General features: G+C 41.4%; 1 protein-coding gene across 6 annotated transcripts; it reads right to left on the reverse strand.

The window, feature by feature from the left end:
- Positions 1–699: 699 nt before the first annotated feature.
- elf2b (E74-like factor 2b (ets domain transcription factor)) lies at positions 700–19,538 on the reverse strand. Of its 6 annotated transcripts, none has more exons than XM_044191234.1 (10): positions 19,125–19,538; positions 11,670–11,826; positions 11,261–11,513; positions 6,210–6,323; positions 5,467–5,655; positions 4,915–5,001; positions 4,585–4,777; positions 4,043–4,447; positions 3,720–3,897; positions 700–2,869 (listed from the first exon to the last, which is right to left on the reverse strand). In XM_044191234.1, exons 2-10 carry the CDS (start codon positions 11,742–11,744, stop codon positions 2,258–2,260), a joined length of 2,106 nt encoding a protein of 701 aa, XP_044047169.1. In that variant the 5' UTR covers positions 11,745–11,826; positions 19,125–19,538; the 3' UTR covers positions 700–2,257. The 6 variants fall into 6 exon arrangements, with proteins under 6 accessions (XP_044047169.1, XP_044047167.1, XP_044047168.1 ...); XM_044191232.1 differs by having other exon boundaries at positions 4,585–4,780; positions 19,129–19,537; XM_044191233.1 differs by having other exon boundaries at positions 4,585–4,780; positions 19,125–19,537.
- Between the last annotated feature and the right edge of the window lie 109 nt (positions 19,539–19,647).

Consider the following 19,647-nt stretch of genomic DNA (forward strand, 5'->3'; position numbering starts at 1 on the left):
ACATGCAACCACAGACAGTGTGTAAATGTGCAACAATCTTTTTTTGTCATGTAACCAAATCACGTTGTAACAGGTCTAATTAACTGGACGTACTGTACCAAACAGACAGCTCCAAGATTGGCAGAACTTTTGCTATTAGGAGGAAATTAAGTCTACCCTATGGCCAGGCACTACAGTCCCTATACAGCATCAGAGCACACACTCCCACATAGGTTCATGGTCCCGTTTTAATTTACTATCTGTTGAGACATTATCCGGTCTGTGCTCAACGTACAGTATGAGATACAGAAACGCTAAGTTTTTAAATGTCTCAAACTAGATTGGCAAATGCTTTGAAAACATTTCATAAAGACATTTTTTGAGGACTGTGCATTTGCACTATTTAAAACTATTTTTTTCATCATTTGAGTTCATCAGCATCTTTTCAGCTACAGCACGACTGACTATTACCCTGATTTATCTTTGTCTATCTTTGTGTATGAAACAATAAATTCTGTAAACTCAGCTGGATGGGAGAACGTGGAAAGTAACCACAGAAACAGTCTGCACTCACTGTGCTTCTGATACACTGGAAAAATAAATGTTATTGCTACTTAAAAACAAGGTTACTGCCAATCAGATTTGGTTTTATAAGTAGGCTAACCTCCAAGCTTCAATATAAAAACATAAATATATACATAAAACCATGATGAAAACTGCCAGGTTTCAAATATCTTTTTATAGTTCAGTAAAATCTAATACACTTTGAAACAAGAGTACAGCAAAATAGAATATACTTCAAATGTTGAATATACAAACAGTTCAGTCTGAACACAAACATCTTTCTCTCCATTTTCCCTCTTTTTAGATAAAAAATAATGAAATGTAGGGGCAGGGCCAAAGTGGCAGTAAAAAAAAAAAAAAAAAAAAATCTATGCTGGCAAATTGACCCTCTGTTTTAAGCGAGAAGTAAAGTGACCTGGCATCCACAGTGGTATGTTTCTCGCAGACATTTTGCATAAACTTGTGATTTTCAATGCCTCTCTTTTAATAATTAAAATAAATGTCTTTAATTCATTCTTGACCTCTGAGTTTACATACATTCTTATCTGGATTCTTTTTTCAAGACATGGCAGCATGCATCAGCTCAGAGTCGCATTTCCATGCAGACTGTAGGGTTCTGAAAAGAGCAAACATCTGTCAAAAAAAGAAAGAAGAGAAAAAGCCAAAATCCTTTTGTCAATTAAGTCTGAAATTCAAGCCTAGAGATTTTCCTAGACGCTGGAGGTTACACTGCAAGCCATCGGGCCACTGATCTACAACATGTTACCGTTTCTCCTGTAAGATTCAATCTATATGAGTGTTTTTATTATTATTAGTTCCTCTGTCTCCATCAGGAAACAGAGAAACTAATAATAATAATAATAATAATAATAGTTCCCTTAGCTTCAATAATACTGTGCTTGGTACAAGGTATCAAAACACAAACTAAATTTCAGCTTACTGTTCAGACAATACATGAAAAAGAAAGTCAAAATTAAAATCTAAAGCTGTTCTGTTAACTTTAGCTCCGTAAACTGTATAGTAGATTGTTTTTTTAATATATAAAAAAACATTTTCTGTCTGATATCGTTGTTAGAGCTTCTCGCAGCTCCATTTTTTTACGACTCAAGTAGCACCACCGACACTTGATCTGCACAGTGATATAAGTAAAAAAAAAAAAAAGTTTTTTAATTTGCTGGTTTTTACATCTGTAGAGGCAAAAATTATACACAAATGGTCTCTACAAAAGCTTCATTACACCCCCCGCTGTGTCTTTTATTTGATAGTACACATTTTGGTTAGTTGTAATTATTTGCCTTGTTTTGTAGTGTTTCAGCTTCTGCTTTGTATTTTTAAAAGGTTCTTTCCTTTTCCCCCAATTTGAGTCAGTGATAGCGATATATTTAGAAGGCATAAATTGTAGTGATCAAGGTTGGTCCCTTTACCTTTCCCAACAAGTTCCTTTAAAGTCTGTGTGTATTCCTTGGTTGCGGAGTACAGTTTGAACTCTGTACACGACACTCAGAGGTTTCAGTGTGGTTCTGAGGGAGACCGGCTTTGTTCAGTAAAGTTCTTGGCAGCAACAAGGAAAATGTGTAGACAGGTTCAGGACTAAAAACAGGCCTTCGGGAGTCTTTAAAGTCTCACAGGCTGCTGCTGGTTATTACAAGAGTAAAAATGACGTCAGACATGTACAACCTAACCCTGTCTGGCAGAGAAGGAAATGATGGACATTTCAACACTCGGGCTCTTCTGACTTTATCGTCACGTCCGGCGTTTCCAGTTTGATAACCACCTCAGCGTCCACGACCTCTGATTGGACGTTCTGGACAGTTTTGGGGTTCACCTGGTTCTGCTGGACCGCCACCGGCACTTGCACAGCTTGGACCTGGACTCCTGCGGCCTTCAGCTTCTCCAAAGCGACTCCACCGGTTGCTGGTGCTCCTATCACCAGCTCTGAACCATTAATGATGCCGCTTATGATCCGAGGCTGTGCCGTCACCGTCTGATTGGCTGTTGATACCGTGACCACCCCTGCCCCGCTGCCCGGCTGTGACACCACCAGAGTCTGTTGTTGCATCTGCGTCGGCACGGTGAGTCGCATCACTTGCGTTCCCGGGGCGACGTTGACAGGGGCCAGGGCCCGGACCGTCAGGGGGCTCCCGAGGAGGCTGATGCTTGCTGGGGAGGCCCCGACGCCGGGCTTGTTCGTGCCTGTGGAGGCCTGGAGCTGACACTGAGCTAACTGGTGGGCTGGGATTGTGATGATCTTGGCCAGCTGGACAGTGATCTTGTCTCCGTTCTCTGCTGTGGCTGGAACCATGGTGGGGATGGTCTGGATCACAACCTACCCAAAAAACACACATACATTAAAAAAAAAAAAAAAGTTAACATAGAAAGACTGGAAACCAAGAATGTTACATGTAAACACTTTCCTTAATTGATCTAGAAGCCTGTAAATTTTCATTTACAAAAGGGACAGTTCACCCCAAAATCAAAAATACACATCTTACCTGTAGTGTTATTTATCCATCTAGATTGTTTTGGTATGAGTTTCCCAGTTTTGGAGATATCGGCTGCAGAGATGTCTGCCTTTTTTGAATATAATGGAACTATATGACACTCGGCTTGTGGTGCTCAAAGCGCCAAAAATAATGTTCTTGTTTTGAGCAGTTTCATGTAGGAACTATCGGAAGAACCTACATGAAACTGCTCACAACAAATCTGTTAATTATCTTGAGTAACCGGGTCATGATTTCTGGAAAGAGATATTGCTATTGAGTTGTTCAAATTAATTTTTTTGGTGATTTGAGTGCCATTTAGTCCCATTATATAAAAAAGAAGGGGGGAAAAAAAAGGTAGACATCTCTACAGCGGATATCTCCAAAACTCAGACAATCAAACCAAAACAACCTAGATGGATAACCTTTTTTTTTTTTTTTATAAATGATATGGCTATAATGATATTATTATTTCACATTTCACATGCGACCTGGGCCTGCATAAATATCAGAAAATGGATGGATGGATTAATTAAAAATTATTCATTCAAAAGTTCCTTGAATGTTTTTGCTAAAAGCGACCCTTGCACATTATGAGACGATGAGCTTCCTTGCTGCTGTAGCTAGTGGTAGTGCAGATACCCTGTGGTTATATGCAAAAATGCTGTCAGTGAATGAGTTTCCACATGTACACACCTTCTGTTGTGAGTTGGTGTTACCAGCAGCAGCACCGATAGCAGAAGTGTTGGTGAGGAGTGTGGCGTGGCTGGCTGCCCCCGTTGTTACTGCCGGCTGCTGCACAGCAACAGTGGAGATCTTCTGACCCAGCGATGTTGTCATGACTACGGGCACCTGCATAGCCACCCGCACCGTCCTGTACACGAGGGGCAAGACAGCACAGAGTCAAAAGTCAATACTTACTGTTGGGAAAAGGCGGCAACATTTACATTTGCCCTGCTACTATGAGACAGCCTTTAATGTCCAAACTGAAGGCCCTCGTCTCTTTGCAGGAGTCTAACCTGGGCCCCGTGGCGTTAGAGATGATAGCCGTGTGAGACTGCTGGGTCTGACTCCCATCTGGTGCTGTTGAAACAGTCACTATCCTTGGTATCCCCGCTGCACCACCTGCTGCCACTGTCTTGCTGCCCGTGGCGAGAGGAGCGTGGACCACATTGGCCCTGTTCCCGCCCCGCAGGATGTTGGGCTTCTTGGAGGATGACAGCTCGGTCACCTGCAGCAGCATGTCTGGTGGCAGCGGCACGCGCTCGTAGGATGCGACGGTGTCTGAGCCGATCAGATCGTCAGGGGCGGGCATGTCTGCCTTGTCGTCGTCAATGATGACTATGTTTTTGGGCATCTCTTTGAACTGGTAAACCAGTCGCTGGCCCTCTACCTTGGCGAGGATGCCGCGCTGGTAGTAATATCTGAGAAAAAAGGATTATCGGGAGTTATGATGCTGCTCCCCAAAAACACAAATATGAAAAAACAATCCGAAATCTCTCTCTCTCTCTCACACACACACACACACACACAGACAGACACACAGACAGAGACTGCTCACCTGAGTGCCCGTCCCATGGTCTCATAGTTCATGTCAGGCTTATTCTTGTGTTTGCCCCACAGCTTGGACACAGCCTTTGAGTCGACCAGTTTGAAGATGCCCTTCTCCCTCTGGGTCCACTTGATATACCTGGGACAGGTGTTCTTGTCCTGGAGGAGGTCCAACAGGAACTCCCATAGGTAGGTGGTGCTCCCTGCTGGAAATCAAGCAAATGTAATGCACTGCTAAACAGTAATCCATCTTTATCGGTGCTTTAAGCATTAAAATGGCAACAGATTTACGTATACATGTATGTTTATCATAGCCAATAACATTACTGCTGTTAGGTACCTTTCCCATCTCGTGGTTTCTTCTTGATGCCGAGGTCCAGTGAGCCGTTGGAAACAGCTGACTGATGCGTCTTTGGCTTCCGTCCAGCTATAAAAGAAAACATTTCAAACAGGACTTAATTATTTGCTTCAATCACTGAATCACTGATCATCAACACTGGAGATCACGACTTGTGAGGATGAATTTCGACCTATCAGTGAGAGTCTACCACTAGATGGTGCTCTTTGATAAAGTCAATAACTGTAATTAACAGTGTAATTCAAGGTTTTGGTTGGAGGTTTGTGGTCTGGCTTGTGAGGTGAGGTTAATCACAGAGCTGCCAGATGTTTTCCATTTAAAACTTGGTTTAAAAATACTCAAAAACAGTTTCTCCTTTTTCCAAAACTAAACTCCCCACACTCGACAATATGCTGCTGATCTAGGTCTACAACTGCATCAAAAACATTTTTGTAAGCTTTTCCACAGCTTTGGACTACTGGGGGTTCACTTTCCTCACTTTATAGAGGAATCCTGCGTTGGCATAAACACAAACTACAAGCTCCTTCTGTCTACCTCTGCGCTTCCTGACAGGCTCGTGGCCGGGGTCTGGTTCTGGCTCTTCAAGCAGGGTGACCATCTCCTCATCTTCCTCCTCGCAGCACTCCTCTGTCGATATCTCCACCTCTGTCTCTGTAATCATGTCGGGACGCATGGCAGCGTGAAGGAAGTCTGGTGTCGCTACATAAGGCGGAATAAAAGCTTCTGGATGGAGGAATTAAAGAGGGAAGAGTTAGAATTGTGCTTTGAAGCTGCGCTATGAAGTTTTAATAACAGTTTGGTTGATGAGAAATTTCACTATTCATTTTGTTAATACTTAATGACTAAAGCTCCCTGTAGGAAAGCAAAAACATAATTTTGGTCATTTACACCAGATCTGCAGTAACAACAAGAATCTACTTGATTAACTAATGCTTATGGTTTTGGATTAGTAACATGGGTTAAGAAAACACATCGATAGAATTCCTACGATTTTCTGTAGGGGCTGTGAAACCTCCTCAAAACTATATTTAGGAGCTTTAAGAAATATTTAAGCTAGAATACATTACTTTCTGCATGTTCAAACTACAGCCAAGATAACAGAGCAGTGAAAATGTCATCGACCAACCACATTTTCATATATGACCACACTCCACCATACAGATGAATACAATTATGTTGTGTTAATTATGAAACATTACAAATATCAGTTTCCAGTAACCATTTCTGAATTGTGTAAATAGCTGTGTTTTTGTGTATTATTAGTTAGTGTGTGTTACCTGGGCTACGGTCTTCTCTGAGGCTGGAGGGTGAATCCATGCGTAGCAGAGCTTCTGCAGCCTCAAAGGTCTTGTCAGAGCAGTGGACACTGGTGCCATGGACAGAAGCCTCCACTGAAACACACACACACACACACACACACACACACACACACACACACACACAATTAGCTAATAGTTCAGGAAAAATAAAGTTACTGGTTGAGCCCAGTGGACACTATTATACCAAAACACATGAGTTATACTATTAATCCCCACAGGGAAAATCTGTGTCCTGCTCAAGGACACTACACCACCTAGCTTTCCAATATCTAAGCTAAGAAGCCACAATTTCTATATTTACATGGTCAACTTAATAATTTCCCAAACATAATAAAATACTACCAACTGTAATTCGCCTCTATCACACCATTAATAGTGCTGCATATGCTGCACACAAAATGCAACTATATGGCACCCCCTAGTGAAAAACCCAATCGCTTTTAGACCACTGATACGGTAATTTCAGCAGACAACACATTCACTCTGATCCAGACACAGAATGACTTGATGTAAAGTATAACCTTCACAGTACAAAATGTCTACATTATCTAGCCTCTTCATATTTGTTAAAATAGTTAGGCATGGCTTTTTTTTTTTTTTTTTTTTTACACTGCACCTTTGGCTTTTGTTTTAAGCTGCTAGGTACCAGGATTGTTTACCAGGATACTGAAGAGTGACATAAGGAAAAGTTCAGGGAGTAAAATGTCCCAACTACACCTAAAGCTGCCCTTCCACATGCAGAAATGTCATTGGCAGGCAGTTAGAATAATCTTAAATGTAGTCCTCATTTACAATCTCAAAATATGGCAAGACATGGCACAAGAAGACACAGTGCTGTTTAAATCAAAAATGGGATTCAGCCCGTTGCAAAGGAAATGGTACGTGGCCCCATCTGGGACCCTGAGAAGGAACCCAGGGCACCTGCTGTTGGTGTCAATCACTGGTGGGAAACACAAGATCCCATTACACGCTGCCTTGTCCATGTTTGGCTATCTCACTGAGGCAACAGGCACTGCATAGGGGACAGAAATGGGCTATCTTTAGGTTGTCCCACTCATTCAGTCCCTCTCTCAGACAAACAGACTTGCTGGTAGCCATCACAGCAGAGATCCTATAGCCTAACGAGCTGCCCTTGAAACCAGGCAGCATGCTCTAATAAGTCCACTAAAAGGTGTGAGGTCAGAGAGCCGCAGCTTGGCTTGATCTACATAACCACAAATAAACACTTTGGCCATTTCTGGTCTGTCCAGAATATTAGGATTTTAAATTATCCTTAATTGTTAAATAATTACAAACGTCGACAATTTTGAAAATAAATTGCACAATGTGTAGGTAGCGTATAATAAAAGTATTGGAATATTTTCAAAAGTTAGGAAAATGCCTATTAGGAACCCATATTACTGTGTAACGGCGCCAAGAAGAGCAGCAAGTCCGACAAAAAGTAGTGCTGCCTCTGATAACTTCCGTGTTTACAGTCCTCATTCTTTCCCTCCAGTTCTCTTCGAAGAAGCTCACAAATCCTCTTGTCACTCAACACCCGCCTCGCCTACTATTGGCTCATTCTCCGCTTAAAAGACCGCCCCCGGTTAAACCTGATTGGACTCTTGCTGACGTTCTAAAGCAGCGCGCACGCTATTGGATTACCAGGCAAGTCAATCAACGACACACCCCGCCCTCTCATATACACAATGCTTCCGCCATCGAAATGGTGAAAAAGTACTTTAAATTTTGAGATTAAACGCAAGTGGAAACGAGGCATTGTTTTCACAATACATCGTTCATTAACAGAAACCGTGAAAACGCAAGTGAAATCACACAAATGTGTATTTGCAGGTCAGTGTGGTCGAAGCCCGAAGCCGCACTTGAAACAACTACAGGGAAGAAAGCGAGTGAGCCAGGCCATCCCACGCTTCAATCAGAGGCTGCACAACACGATAACGGAAACGAAGAAACAAAAATATCAAAGCTGTAAAATGTGCTCATTACAAGTAAAATTCACAAAAATACAATACTATGGTCGTTACTTTTCAAGTCTAATGGACTGTTATTCAGGGACAATATATGTGGAAGACTGTTACTGCACATAATTCCCACAAGCGGAACAAACTAAAGCCAGCCACGGTTAAATACTACAGCGCACGTCAATAATAACAATGACAGAGATGACATCTGACAGTGCGTACCAGATTTATGCTAGTAAAAATAAACCCACATGTCCTTCCGACTCAGACAGCGTGGCAAAGACGTAGGAAAGACAACATCTTTACACTTCCTGGTTGTGCAGAGCCGATCTGCAAACCGTTATTTTAAATCACACTGCGGTAAGAAAAATGTGCTGCAACATGCAAAACACACTTCGTGCAGATAACTATCTATTTGTGCAAACTGGCAAGCCCTGCGAAAGTTCTTCACCTCTTAAACCGGGTATGATAAACCGTGTAGCAACGCCATGCAGGTTGCTACCAAGGTGATCACTTCCTGATTGCCCTCCATTACTTCACCACACTACTCAGCGGAGCGAGGCGCAGCGGTCGAGGTTAAAAACACAACCCGTGCGTTAACGTTAGCTCCCGAGTCGAAGTTTTAAATACATTAAGGTACCTTACCAGCTCTGATGAGTAGATCGAGCTGGTTTGCGTGCCCCTCATGCTGTGAAGTCGCCATGTTTCCCCTTGCTGCAGATTCACATTGACTTCTCACTGAATTGTATAGGAAGCTACTGGCTCATATCACTCCGCCACTAATGGGAAATCTCCTCGAATTCAACGAGACACATTACGGCGGCAGAAAGGTATCCCTCCACACAGGAAATCCTTCCTTCCCCTCCCTCACTTGCGTAGTGACTACGTCAAATAAAGCTGTACTGTGATAACTGTTATTTAAATAAACTCACTGGACAAAACATTGAATTATTACACAACAAAGTTGCAGTTTGAACAACGAATTGACTGCTAAGAATTGTAAACATCAACAAGAGAGTACGTCTAACCCACTTCATTTAAAAACAAGGAACACCACATTTAGTAATGAATGTGACTACTGTTTGTTGCTCTGTTTAAACTATGGATTAGAATGACTTCACAGCATGTATTTTGTTGTTTTTAAACTGGTTAACTAGGATTTTTGTACAAGACAAATGCACTCCAAAAAATTAATTAATTCATCTATTACAGTATAGGTCATTATCAATTACATAATTTAGCTTCTTTTGCAATAGTTAATTGCTTGTGGGGAATATATACTGTAAATTGTGGAAGGTAAAGTATAAATTATTTTAATTAAAATATTATCGTCAACACTAACTAAATAACTACTAAAGTGCAAATAACCATTAAAAAATTGAAAGTGCAAAATATTCTTAAGGTTTGCTAGAACTTTGTGTGAAATATAATTTAAGGTCTGAGGTGTTTCATAAACAGAATCGCATAATGAATCATAAGACGTGACCCAAACTCTTAGGGTAAATAGGGATTAGGGATATTTTCCTACTAATGTGCAGCACATGCAGCTTGCACTCGTGTTGTGGAAATGCTTTTTGTGGAAGTGTGGTATATGTATCTACATACAGCATTTTTCTATCTCTGCACCTGTTCTTTTGTTAGGTGCTTAAAAGTACAGTAAAATATACAAGTATATATGAAAAATGAAAAAATAAATGCAGTGATACAAAACATTTCCTGGTAATTATGACAAATTATTGATCCTGCTAGCAGACACTTCTAATTTAGATGTGAAAATGGAGTTTAGCGATGTAATTTGGTACAGTGTGAATGAATACAGCATTCATAAGATAATATTGCCTCCGTCTTTCAGTGTGTTTCATACTTATGAACACTGCACTGGACTGGACACTAGTCACCATTAATAAGGGATTAATGGATGATTAGAGTTAACACTGGATACTTTCTCTGTTCATGAAATAGTCCAAAAAATATCCACAAGGTGGCAGTGTGTGAACACAGACACCTGTAACCCTCACAGCCTACATTACCCGACTGTGTCACTGGTGCCGCATCATATGACAAATATGCCCCATTTCAGCCCAACCACAACAAACAAAAGCAACACTTTCTAAGCTTGATTTTATGCAACCAAGCTGCTGACCTTGGATCTAGATTCATGCGAACTCACAAACTTTTCAATACATGCTCTAACCTCTGTAGTATAGCAGAAAATACTTTTTTCACTTCAAAATACATGTGTCAGCCTAAGAAGTTTTGGAGTCAGGGGTGAGGAGACAGAGACAGCAAAGATGTACCAATGAAATACAGGAGGAGACAAAACATGGCCAAAATAGCAGATCATCAACATTTGAAAAAAAAAAAAAAAGTACTACAGACTACAGGCAATACTCAACTAAACTACTTAACTAAAAATGACGTTGGATGGTGTAATACAAAGAGCGAGTGAATTTTGACTTCAGTACTAGGGCACTGTCAGGGCAAAATCAACTGCCTTTTTAAGTTGATTTGCCACTCTGACGGACAGCTCTGGCAGTGACACCAGCTGAAAATATGTAAATGCATAAATCTTTACAAGTGTGTTAATGTGAACCATGGTATGACTCATAGTGAGCTCAAACTATCAGCCTGTTGGTTAAAGCAAAGCTGGAGTCATAAATGTCTCAAAAGGTCCAGAACCAAAGTCTTGTTTCTGAAACATGCAGCCCATAAATGTGAACAGTGTAACAGCACGTAAAATTCCTCTCTTTTTCTAATAATATAAAACCTCAGTGACCCAGAGGAAAGATGGAGCGGTGCATCAGCAATGAACAGGATACAGCAAAGACACGAGTCAAATTTCTCAGCACCTTGGGTAAAAAGGTAAAGCATGTTGCTTAACGACCAAGTAATGCTCTGGGCATTCTGGGTAGTGTGGTGTCTGTGTTAGGTCTTGTAACAAAGACTGTATGGTAGTCATCTGGTGCACTAACCTATAGTGCTAAAAGGAAGATTATGAGGTAACAATAAATCAAATTTCTGATAAATATAGGATTATTTATGTCTCACCTGCCTCCCCTTCTGTCTCTACCTCCTGCTCATCACCCACTTCCTGCATCAGGTAGGCCTCGTCATCATACACCAACACCTGGGCTGAGTAACCTTGCTCCTCGGTCAGGCTGGCGCCAGGTATCTCCTCCACTATGACTGCTGGGTAGTCCTCAGCCTCTTCTCTGTCCTGTATCTCTTCATAGGCCACCTCAGCTTCACACTCGCCTTCTACCTCTCCTTCAAGCTCCAGGTCCACCTCAGACTCTCCCTCCTGCTTGGGGAAAGGGATTGAAGGAGGGAAGAGAGCAAGAGAGGAGGAAAAAAAAGTTTACAATAAAAGAATAAGACAGAAATGAGAAAAGAAGGCAAGATTTTGTTGTGAACTGCAGTTGCAATTTTACTCTTGTTGTGTCTGTGTCCAACCCACCTGCTGGGGGTCCTCCTCAGCTGTAACATACTCCACCACCGTCCCACCAGTGTCGACCAGTACCACCGAGGTCATGACTCATGCTCCTCAGGGATCAGCAGTCACACAGTCAGCACCTCCGTCTGGTGGCCTCCACTAGTTTGTTGAACAAAGGCCCCTGGAGAGAGAAGACGTACTTGGTAAATTAACTTTGTTTAACACAATAAAGTCTGCCTATGTCAGGCCTGTGCTGTGTCCTGATCAAAACAATGAATGCCTACCACCTCCAGAGTTGTTGTCTAGATGCCCCTGTACTTTAATCCTCTCGTGCAGAAAACATTCCTGTCGGGATCCTTAATAAAATAGTTTGATGTTTTGAAAAATATGCTTATTTGCTTTGTTGCCAATGTTTAGTGAGCTTTAGAGGTGCTGGTAGATGGATTTTGTTACCTTAGCATAGAGCCAGGGTAGCTATTTCCCCGTTTCCAGTCTTTATGCTAGGCTAAGCTAACTGGCTGCTGGCAATGGCTTTATATTTACCGTACAGACATAAGAGTGGTATCAATGTCCTTGTGTCCTCATCTAACTTTAGGCAAGAAAGCAAGGAATGCAACTACACCTTCCTACATTTGTCCCAACTGTAGACCAAGACCTTATTAAAGGCCGAGATCTGTTGTATCTCTTCCATCTCTGGCTTTGGTCTGCAGGAAGCGCCTGCCTGTTCTTACAGCAAGAAATGCACTGACAGGAAGCCAAGTCAGTCCCTCAAACACGCACACAGTGTCCAGTGGAAGATCTAGGCAGGGCAGACTGGAGCCATGGTAACAGTTGCTAAGCACAGGTTCTGTGCTGCTCTGCGGGGGGACAATAGGATTTAAGACAAAACCAAAAACACAAAAGGTAAAAGTGTATTTGTCTGCTCAGACGTACAGTAACCTATTAACATTAGCATGTCCAGATAACTAGCTTACTACAGTAGTAACCTAACCCAGTGTTACTTGCAAGGCCAAGGAACAATTCATACTACATTATTTTGTGGGGTTCCAGGTTATGTTAAAAAAAAGCCCCGTTCAGGACTAGCACATCCACTGTGTGGGAGCCGGGACTCTTTATTGGATTTGGGGAAGTTTACACTCCAACGACCCCATCCAAACTCATTATCCCAAATAGCATGTTTACCAAACACACCGATTAGTCCTAGCCTTTTTTTTCTTTTAGTGTTAAAAGTGAAACATACTGTTTGGAAATACGAACTATAATGCATAAATCTAACCTGTCTCACTTGTCCAAGTATGTAAGCTAGGCAGCCTAACAGTGTCATGTTAAAATTAAATACAAGTCCTACATTTTTCCTTATCATACTTACTATACTATAATACTAACTACCTCTACCCTACAATACATGAACAATGCAGCTTCTTTATTTCCATGTCTTCTAAATGGATCATCAACTGGTGACATGTAGCTTTAGCCTCGGTCTTTTAGCATGCTGTCATGTATACAGCCACCAAGTGCATATTGAAGAACCTTGTACAGGGTTCTCGTTTTAAAACAAGACAACTGGAAACATTAAAAAGTCAGCCGGAGAGAACATTTTAAATCCACTGAAGGATTAATTAGCTAGCTAGCTACAGCTGATAAAATCTGCTAGCAACAGTTCTCATTTCAGCCAGCAAAATCAACATTTGCCAGCAAGAAATGAGAAGCTGGCTCCTGTCTACGTCTGTCTGCCATTGATTTAAAGAATTTCTATGGTAAACCTGCCACAAACTGCATATGCACTGTGCGTGGGCGGAAAGCTAAACAGCTTTAGCAACAGTAACTAAGAGGGGTGGCGCTTATCACACTTAATGCCTCGATTGGTCAGGAGTGCAGAGGTGACAAAGTAGACGTGGTTTGAAATTGTCATTGCAAGCTCTCTTTTTTCAGTCTTCACACAACTACTTCCATCGTTTTTCAAATGGAAAACAAAATGCAACACCATCAGGAGAAACTGAAAGTGTGCATCATTATACCTATTTGTCCACTCCCTTGTGTCTCTGTCCTGTCTATGACAGGCAGGCTTTTTGCCCCGGCTTCAAGTGTGGCCACTCAAAACAGCGACGACACTTTGACACAGAACAAACTCTATTCTCATCGACCACAGCACATCGCCCCACATCTACATGCAAGGGAGGCCACCCTCTGCTTGAGCATAACCCTACACAAAATTCTTCAAATTCTCTGTACACAGAAAGACAAGGATTAGAAATAACTTTCTCTCACGCCACAAAATGTTTCCGCATTTTTCAGTGCAAAATGTAATAACACATTTCAAAATAGCCAGAACTCAATGTAAAATTCATGCATGATTCTGGGCATTTTTAATTTAGTATAAACCTACTGACCATACAAGGCCCTCTAACATGGTGTGTATGAGGACAATGCTCAGTTACTCTAACTGCTGTATAATGGATGAGCCATGCTGTGCTGGTGTTCCCTCTGCTACTGAGACCAACATGCTATCAGCTCGGATGGAAACCCTCTGTTCAATTATTCAATAGCATACAGCAAACACTCAGCCACAGAGCTGTATGTTCTGTTTTGGACAAATTAGGTTCATTCACATTTGCAGTATGCAAGGCTAGGGGTAACCACCACGTGACACATCCACAGGTCTCACAGAAGGGCATCTAACTGGCATGTGCTACTCCTGAGTCCCAGGAAATCAGGACATTTTCTTTTGTTAAAGTAAATCAACTCCCTCCAATCTCTATTTCCTCTAATCCTTCCATTCTAACTTTGTTTGAATATTTCATACTTCACCTGTTGTTTCATGTTGTTTGCTCTCTGGCACAGAAACAGGTTTACCAAAGAGAGGTGTGTACATGTGCTGCACTATGTGCCGTTATTTTGCCGTTTAACTGACAGACGTTATGCAAGTCCATGGAAGAGTTGGATATTGTGACACTCTGGGTTTTTGTGATCTATCCAGCCCATCTAACTCCTTTCATCAGAAAGCCAATCAGAAAGAGATTGCGTGAAAGGGAGGGTCAAAGTGCAGAGTCCTATATGTGGTGCCTGTATGTTTCCACATGATCTGGCGCTAAAATGACAGCATATGGCAGTATGGATCAGCTTGGGCAATTACCTCTCATTGCAGAGCTGTGTATGTTCTTTCTTTCTGTTATTGTATTCCTTTTCTTTTTTTCTCTCTCTGTTTCCTTTGTATCCTTTTATTTATTTTCACCTACTAAGATATTGAGAACATCCATCTAAGTGGACAAATGCAGACCTTCCAACAACTGCACAATACAATGAGCAGGGTCATATGGAATATGAAACATGCATACTGCAGGTAGAGTTCCAAAATTGGTGTGCACGCGTGCACACACACACGTTTGTTTCACTGTCTCCATGGGGTACAGTCATTGACATAATACCCTCCCTAGCTCCTTACCCTAACCTTAACCATCACAACTAAATGCCTAACCTTAACTCTTACCCTAACCATAACCATAACCTAATTGTAACTTGGAACCTAAAACCAAGACTTAACCCTCAAAAAGCAGTCTCTACCCATGGGGACCAAAATTTTTGTCCCCCCGGTGACACAAGTCCCCATGGGTTAGTGTGCATTCAGGTTAAAGGATATAAGAACATGAAACACACACGCACAAAGCAAACACACACAAGATCTGGTAGGTGTTGAGTCTCTCAAGCAGGACTTGCAGGTTGCATTGACTCATTCAAGTGTTACAGGACCTGTTGGACGACTTCGAACACGTGGCTGCCTTGTCGCTTCTCAGTTCAAACATAAATGAGTCAAGAGGCTGCATTATTACCATTTAAAGAAACTATTTCATTCAGAAACTACCAGCAGATACCGGTCACGTTACAAGTTAAGTAATTAATCATTTTAAAAAAGGTCAAAAGCAGTGTGACCTTTTCACTCTTTACAGTTAGCTACTAGTCATGTTGGTATTCCAGGAATAGAAAATATTTCTGCTGTAAAGAAAGTCATTACATGTCTCACTGTAACTGCGTCAAATTCAGTTCGCTTTTAACTTTTGATTACCACAGTGAGAGCAGACGAGTAGCTTGATTCTTTTACAAATGTTCTGGTTCATGGTGAGTCAGCAGCAGTCTCAAGACTTCACAAGATATAGCAGAGTCATCCTAACCAGGCCAACCTTCCCGTCACGAAATCCCAACGAACACATCAAAACTGAAAAAGGAAAAAAGTCCAAACTTGCCTTGCCACGGAAAAGTTGATGTGATTCAAAACGCAGGCTTGCATCTTTACTTGGCTGTTGATTAAAAATCCACAAAGAGACGAGGAAGAGAATGAAAGAATGAGAGTGGGGCTTTCTTGCCACGGTAAGAGAAAGCAACAGGGCTTTTTTCTGCATCTTTCTCTCTCTCTGCTTGTCTCTGACTCTCTCCCACACCTCTTCTCTGCCTGGCATCCATCAATCCGTCCATCTCCTCTCTCTGCCTGCATGTTCGCTGTCTGCCTGCTCCCTGGGTGGAAGGAACCTCTCAGAGCAACTCAGCACTTCTCTGCCCTGAGCTCAGATCACATGACAAGGGTGGAACACACACACACACACACACACACACACACACACACACACACAGTCACATGATCTTTCAACAAGAGAGCTTTTGTTCCAAGTAACTGGGCCTGTTGGTAAAGATACAACGCCCTGCCTTGTGCCCTGCCCTCTATTAACACACACACACACCCACACCCACACACACACACAGTGATGACACAACGAACAAATACATGGCAAGTATGACCTCAGGATTTACTTGACATCTATCCAACTCATACACATACACACGTGCACACACGAGTTCCACTATAACTCAGTTGCAACAATGATATGAAGATGTGTAGTAAATTATCTACAGTGTTATAGTGTCACATTTAATCTCTCTAATTCAATAATTTGTAAAATAGTGCGTCCCTTTGCTTAATTTGCAATACTGGTTAATTAAGAGTCTGGTGTCAAAATAAGCAAATTACAGTCTTGTCTAATATCTCAACATTGAGATATTAAAGAAGGGTGGGGGAAACCATCATGGAAACAGCCTAGAATGGCAGCAAATTGTGCAGTAAGTATAAGTAAAAAATGTGCACAAATAATAGGAAACACAATTTTATTAAATAAATTTGAACTACACTCTCACATAACCAACACTCGTCTATAAAATGTACTAGATTACGTCTATAGTCTTGGCATGTCAAGAGTCATTCAGGTGGCTACAAAAAAAAGTGCAAGTTTGGCAAAATTAGCCTTTTACATTACGTTTAGTGCTGAAACAATTAGTCAATTAACTGACTACCTGATCGACAGAAAAGTATTTTCTAACTACTTTGATAATCAATTCATCCTTTTAAATTTCATTGTAAATTGAATATCTTTCTGTTTTGGACTGTTGGACAGACAGACTGTGATCAGTATCAGACTGATTCAAGTTGATTAATCATGAAAAAAAAAAAAGATAGTTAAAAGAATTGTTAGTTGCAACCCTTCCAAGTTCCAAGTTGTTGGAAAAGATTACTTTTTGCCTGCTGATATTTTAAATAACAACATAAACAAAGTTTTCACCAAGCCCTAGCTTGGTGTCAAATGGCTCAAAAAGCAAGGAAGTTGTTTTGCTATTCCCACGTGACATGAACGCAGCATGAAACCTTAGTGGTGGTGATTTGACTTGCGGTAGTTTATTGTGGTCTATTACTACTTATATTACAAGCATATGTGATTCAAAAATCCTAAAATATGTTATGAGATTACCTTTTGTGAATGTTATAAGGCTTGAAGGATATGATATTGACTGATCTGATCTTCTGATTTTATCTTAACCTTATGCAGGAATTCTAGCGGAAATCAGCTCAAAGCAGCCCTGGATATCTAAATAAAGACATGAAACATGAAAATGACCAAAATGAGTTATACGGATTTACAGAAAGTGACAATAAAATAATAATGTGTAGTCTGACCATCATCCTCCCAGTGAGAGCGTTCCCTTCTACTCAACTACACACACACTAGAAGCCTCCCACTGTAACATCCAAGCCCAGCATTTGCGGTTTACTGATATCGACATCCCTGCGCCCAGTGTCTGTATCTAGTCTTTTCTCGACAGGCCCCTAATGATTTAGCCCCATTACAGAACATTCGGGCATGCCTGCGGCCGCCCAGTAGAGTCCTTCAAACAACAGTTCAACTGTTAACTTCAACTGCAGGATCTACCGGCTGAGCTGGCCAATCATTTACCAGCACAAAGCACATACACTTCAGTGCAGCTCACGCTGGAGACTGCAGGTCCAGGCCTCTGTAAACTAAGCAGCACTACCTGACCACAAGCAATCTAAACTGTAAATTCCTGCAGCCACTGAAGGATACCATATACCAGTAATTTCAAATAGAATACTGTGCTACACTACAACACTGGATGATACTAATTTACAGTGTCTTCAAAGACAGGTACAGAGGTAGGTGGCGGTGCTGATGAAATTATAAGGAGAAACTATTAAATCTTTTGTGTTTTTTCCTCCATCAAACACAAGTTGAAAGTTAAAATGCCCCAAAAGCATCAAAAATAGAAACATTAACAGTATATCATTATTTATCATTGAACGATGTCTTGCTTTTCAGTTGACTACGTAAGCAATTTTAAGACACTGAACTTTTTGATGGACATTTGTCATTCTTTATTACATTTGGTAATGCTAAATAATTAATTAAAGTCGTTAAAACATCAACAAGAACATTTTTTTCTTTTTTCACATTCCAAATATTCCAAATCACATTCTCCAAATCAACTTAAATGATATGAATGTCAAAAAGTAGTATGGGGAGGGAAGTAAATCCTTACATCAGTTATCTATTCGAATTGTTAGAAAGCTACTAAAGTCTTAACGTGTTGACAGCATGCTACCAGCATCAATGGCCTACTTGTCACCACCTGATACTGCATCATATTGCTGGGTTGCAATAATTGCTATGCTACAAAGCCAATATAGTTTCAGTGTATGCTGACACATCGTCTTTACCTGTGACACATACAAAGCAGTGAAGTTATCCCACAGTTGACTGGCCGCTGTTCACGGTGCTTACAAATGTCAGATTATGTCAGGCATATACACAGGAGGAATTCACTGTTGCAATGATACCTTTGCTCTTCAACGCAGCTAACCTTATCAATGAATTATTAGCCAGCTCTTGCATCATTTACATATAGTTATTTTACATTAATATGCGCAGCCGGTCATGAAATTCTGTGCTATAAAACGCATTTCAAGAACCCGAATTGTTTAGAACACGTCGCACACAAGACGCAAACTGAATAGAAACAGAAGCTAAATATTGACATTAACTTAGCTAACGTTAGCTAGTTAAGTTAGCATTGTGACAAAAACAAGCTATCAGAAAAGAAACACAAACCATGTGACTAACGCTGGCTAATGTCTGGTCAGCTCACCTACCGTGAAATTCCTCCTTTCGCTCCTCGCTGGCGACCAGTTTACAGGCAGCAACTTGACGTTAGCTGGCTGGCTGGCTAATTAGAGTGCGCCGTGTGTGTGTGTGTGTGTGTGTGTGAGTGTGTGAGACATCCAGGAACCTCTCCTCCTCCCCGGACGGCTCCGCTCTGATCCCACTGCTGCTGTCGACTGTCAGGCTGAGGAGTCCCGCTGCTAACGAAAACGCTAGCTAACCCAACGTCAACGTTAGCTGTTAGTGTTAATGCTGAGGAGCCCTGGAGCCAGACACATGAGTAGACAGACCTCTGCGCCCTTGGTGTTTCATGTGGGGCAGTAAAGGAACAAAGAAGCAACCGTTTAGTCAGGACAGGCTGCTCCTCTGCTAATGGAGACTGACTCGGTTGTCAGTTTACTCTGCGGTTTGTTCTGTTAAGGCAAATTACACTCGTGACGTCACGCCGTACAATAAACAATCAGAGCTCACAAGAATAAACTCATTCATTTCAGTTTTATTTGTTTATC

The sequence above is a fragment of the Siniperca chuatsi genome, linkage group LG3 (genome assembly GCF_020085105.1).
Source record: "Siniperca chuatsi isolate FFG_IHB_CAS linkage group LG3, ASM2008510v1, whole genome shotgun sequence".
In the NCBI taxonomy this organism is placed as follows: domain Eukaryota; kingdom Metazoa; phylum Chordata; class Actinopteri; order Centrarchiformes; family Sinipercidae; genus Siniperca; species Siniperca chuatsi.

Bases quoted from the DNA above. Each gene is read 5' to 3' on its own strand.
- elf2b (XM_044191232.1), bottom strand. From the start codon at position 11,744: ATGACCTCGGTGGTACTGGTCGACACTGGTGGGACGGTGGTGGAGTAT. The intron at 4,448-4,584 runs GTGAGCAGTCTC...CTTTTTTCTCAG, and splicing joins ACCATGGGACGGGCACTCAG to ATATTACTACCAGCGCGGCA. The intron at 2,870-3,719 runs GTGTGTACATGT...TTTTTTGGGTAG, and splicing joins ACACCAACTCACAACAGAAG to GTTGTGATCCAGACCATCCC.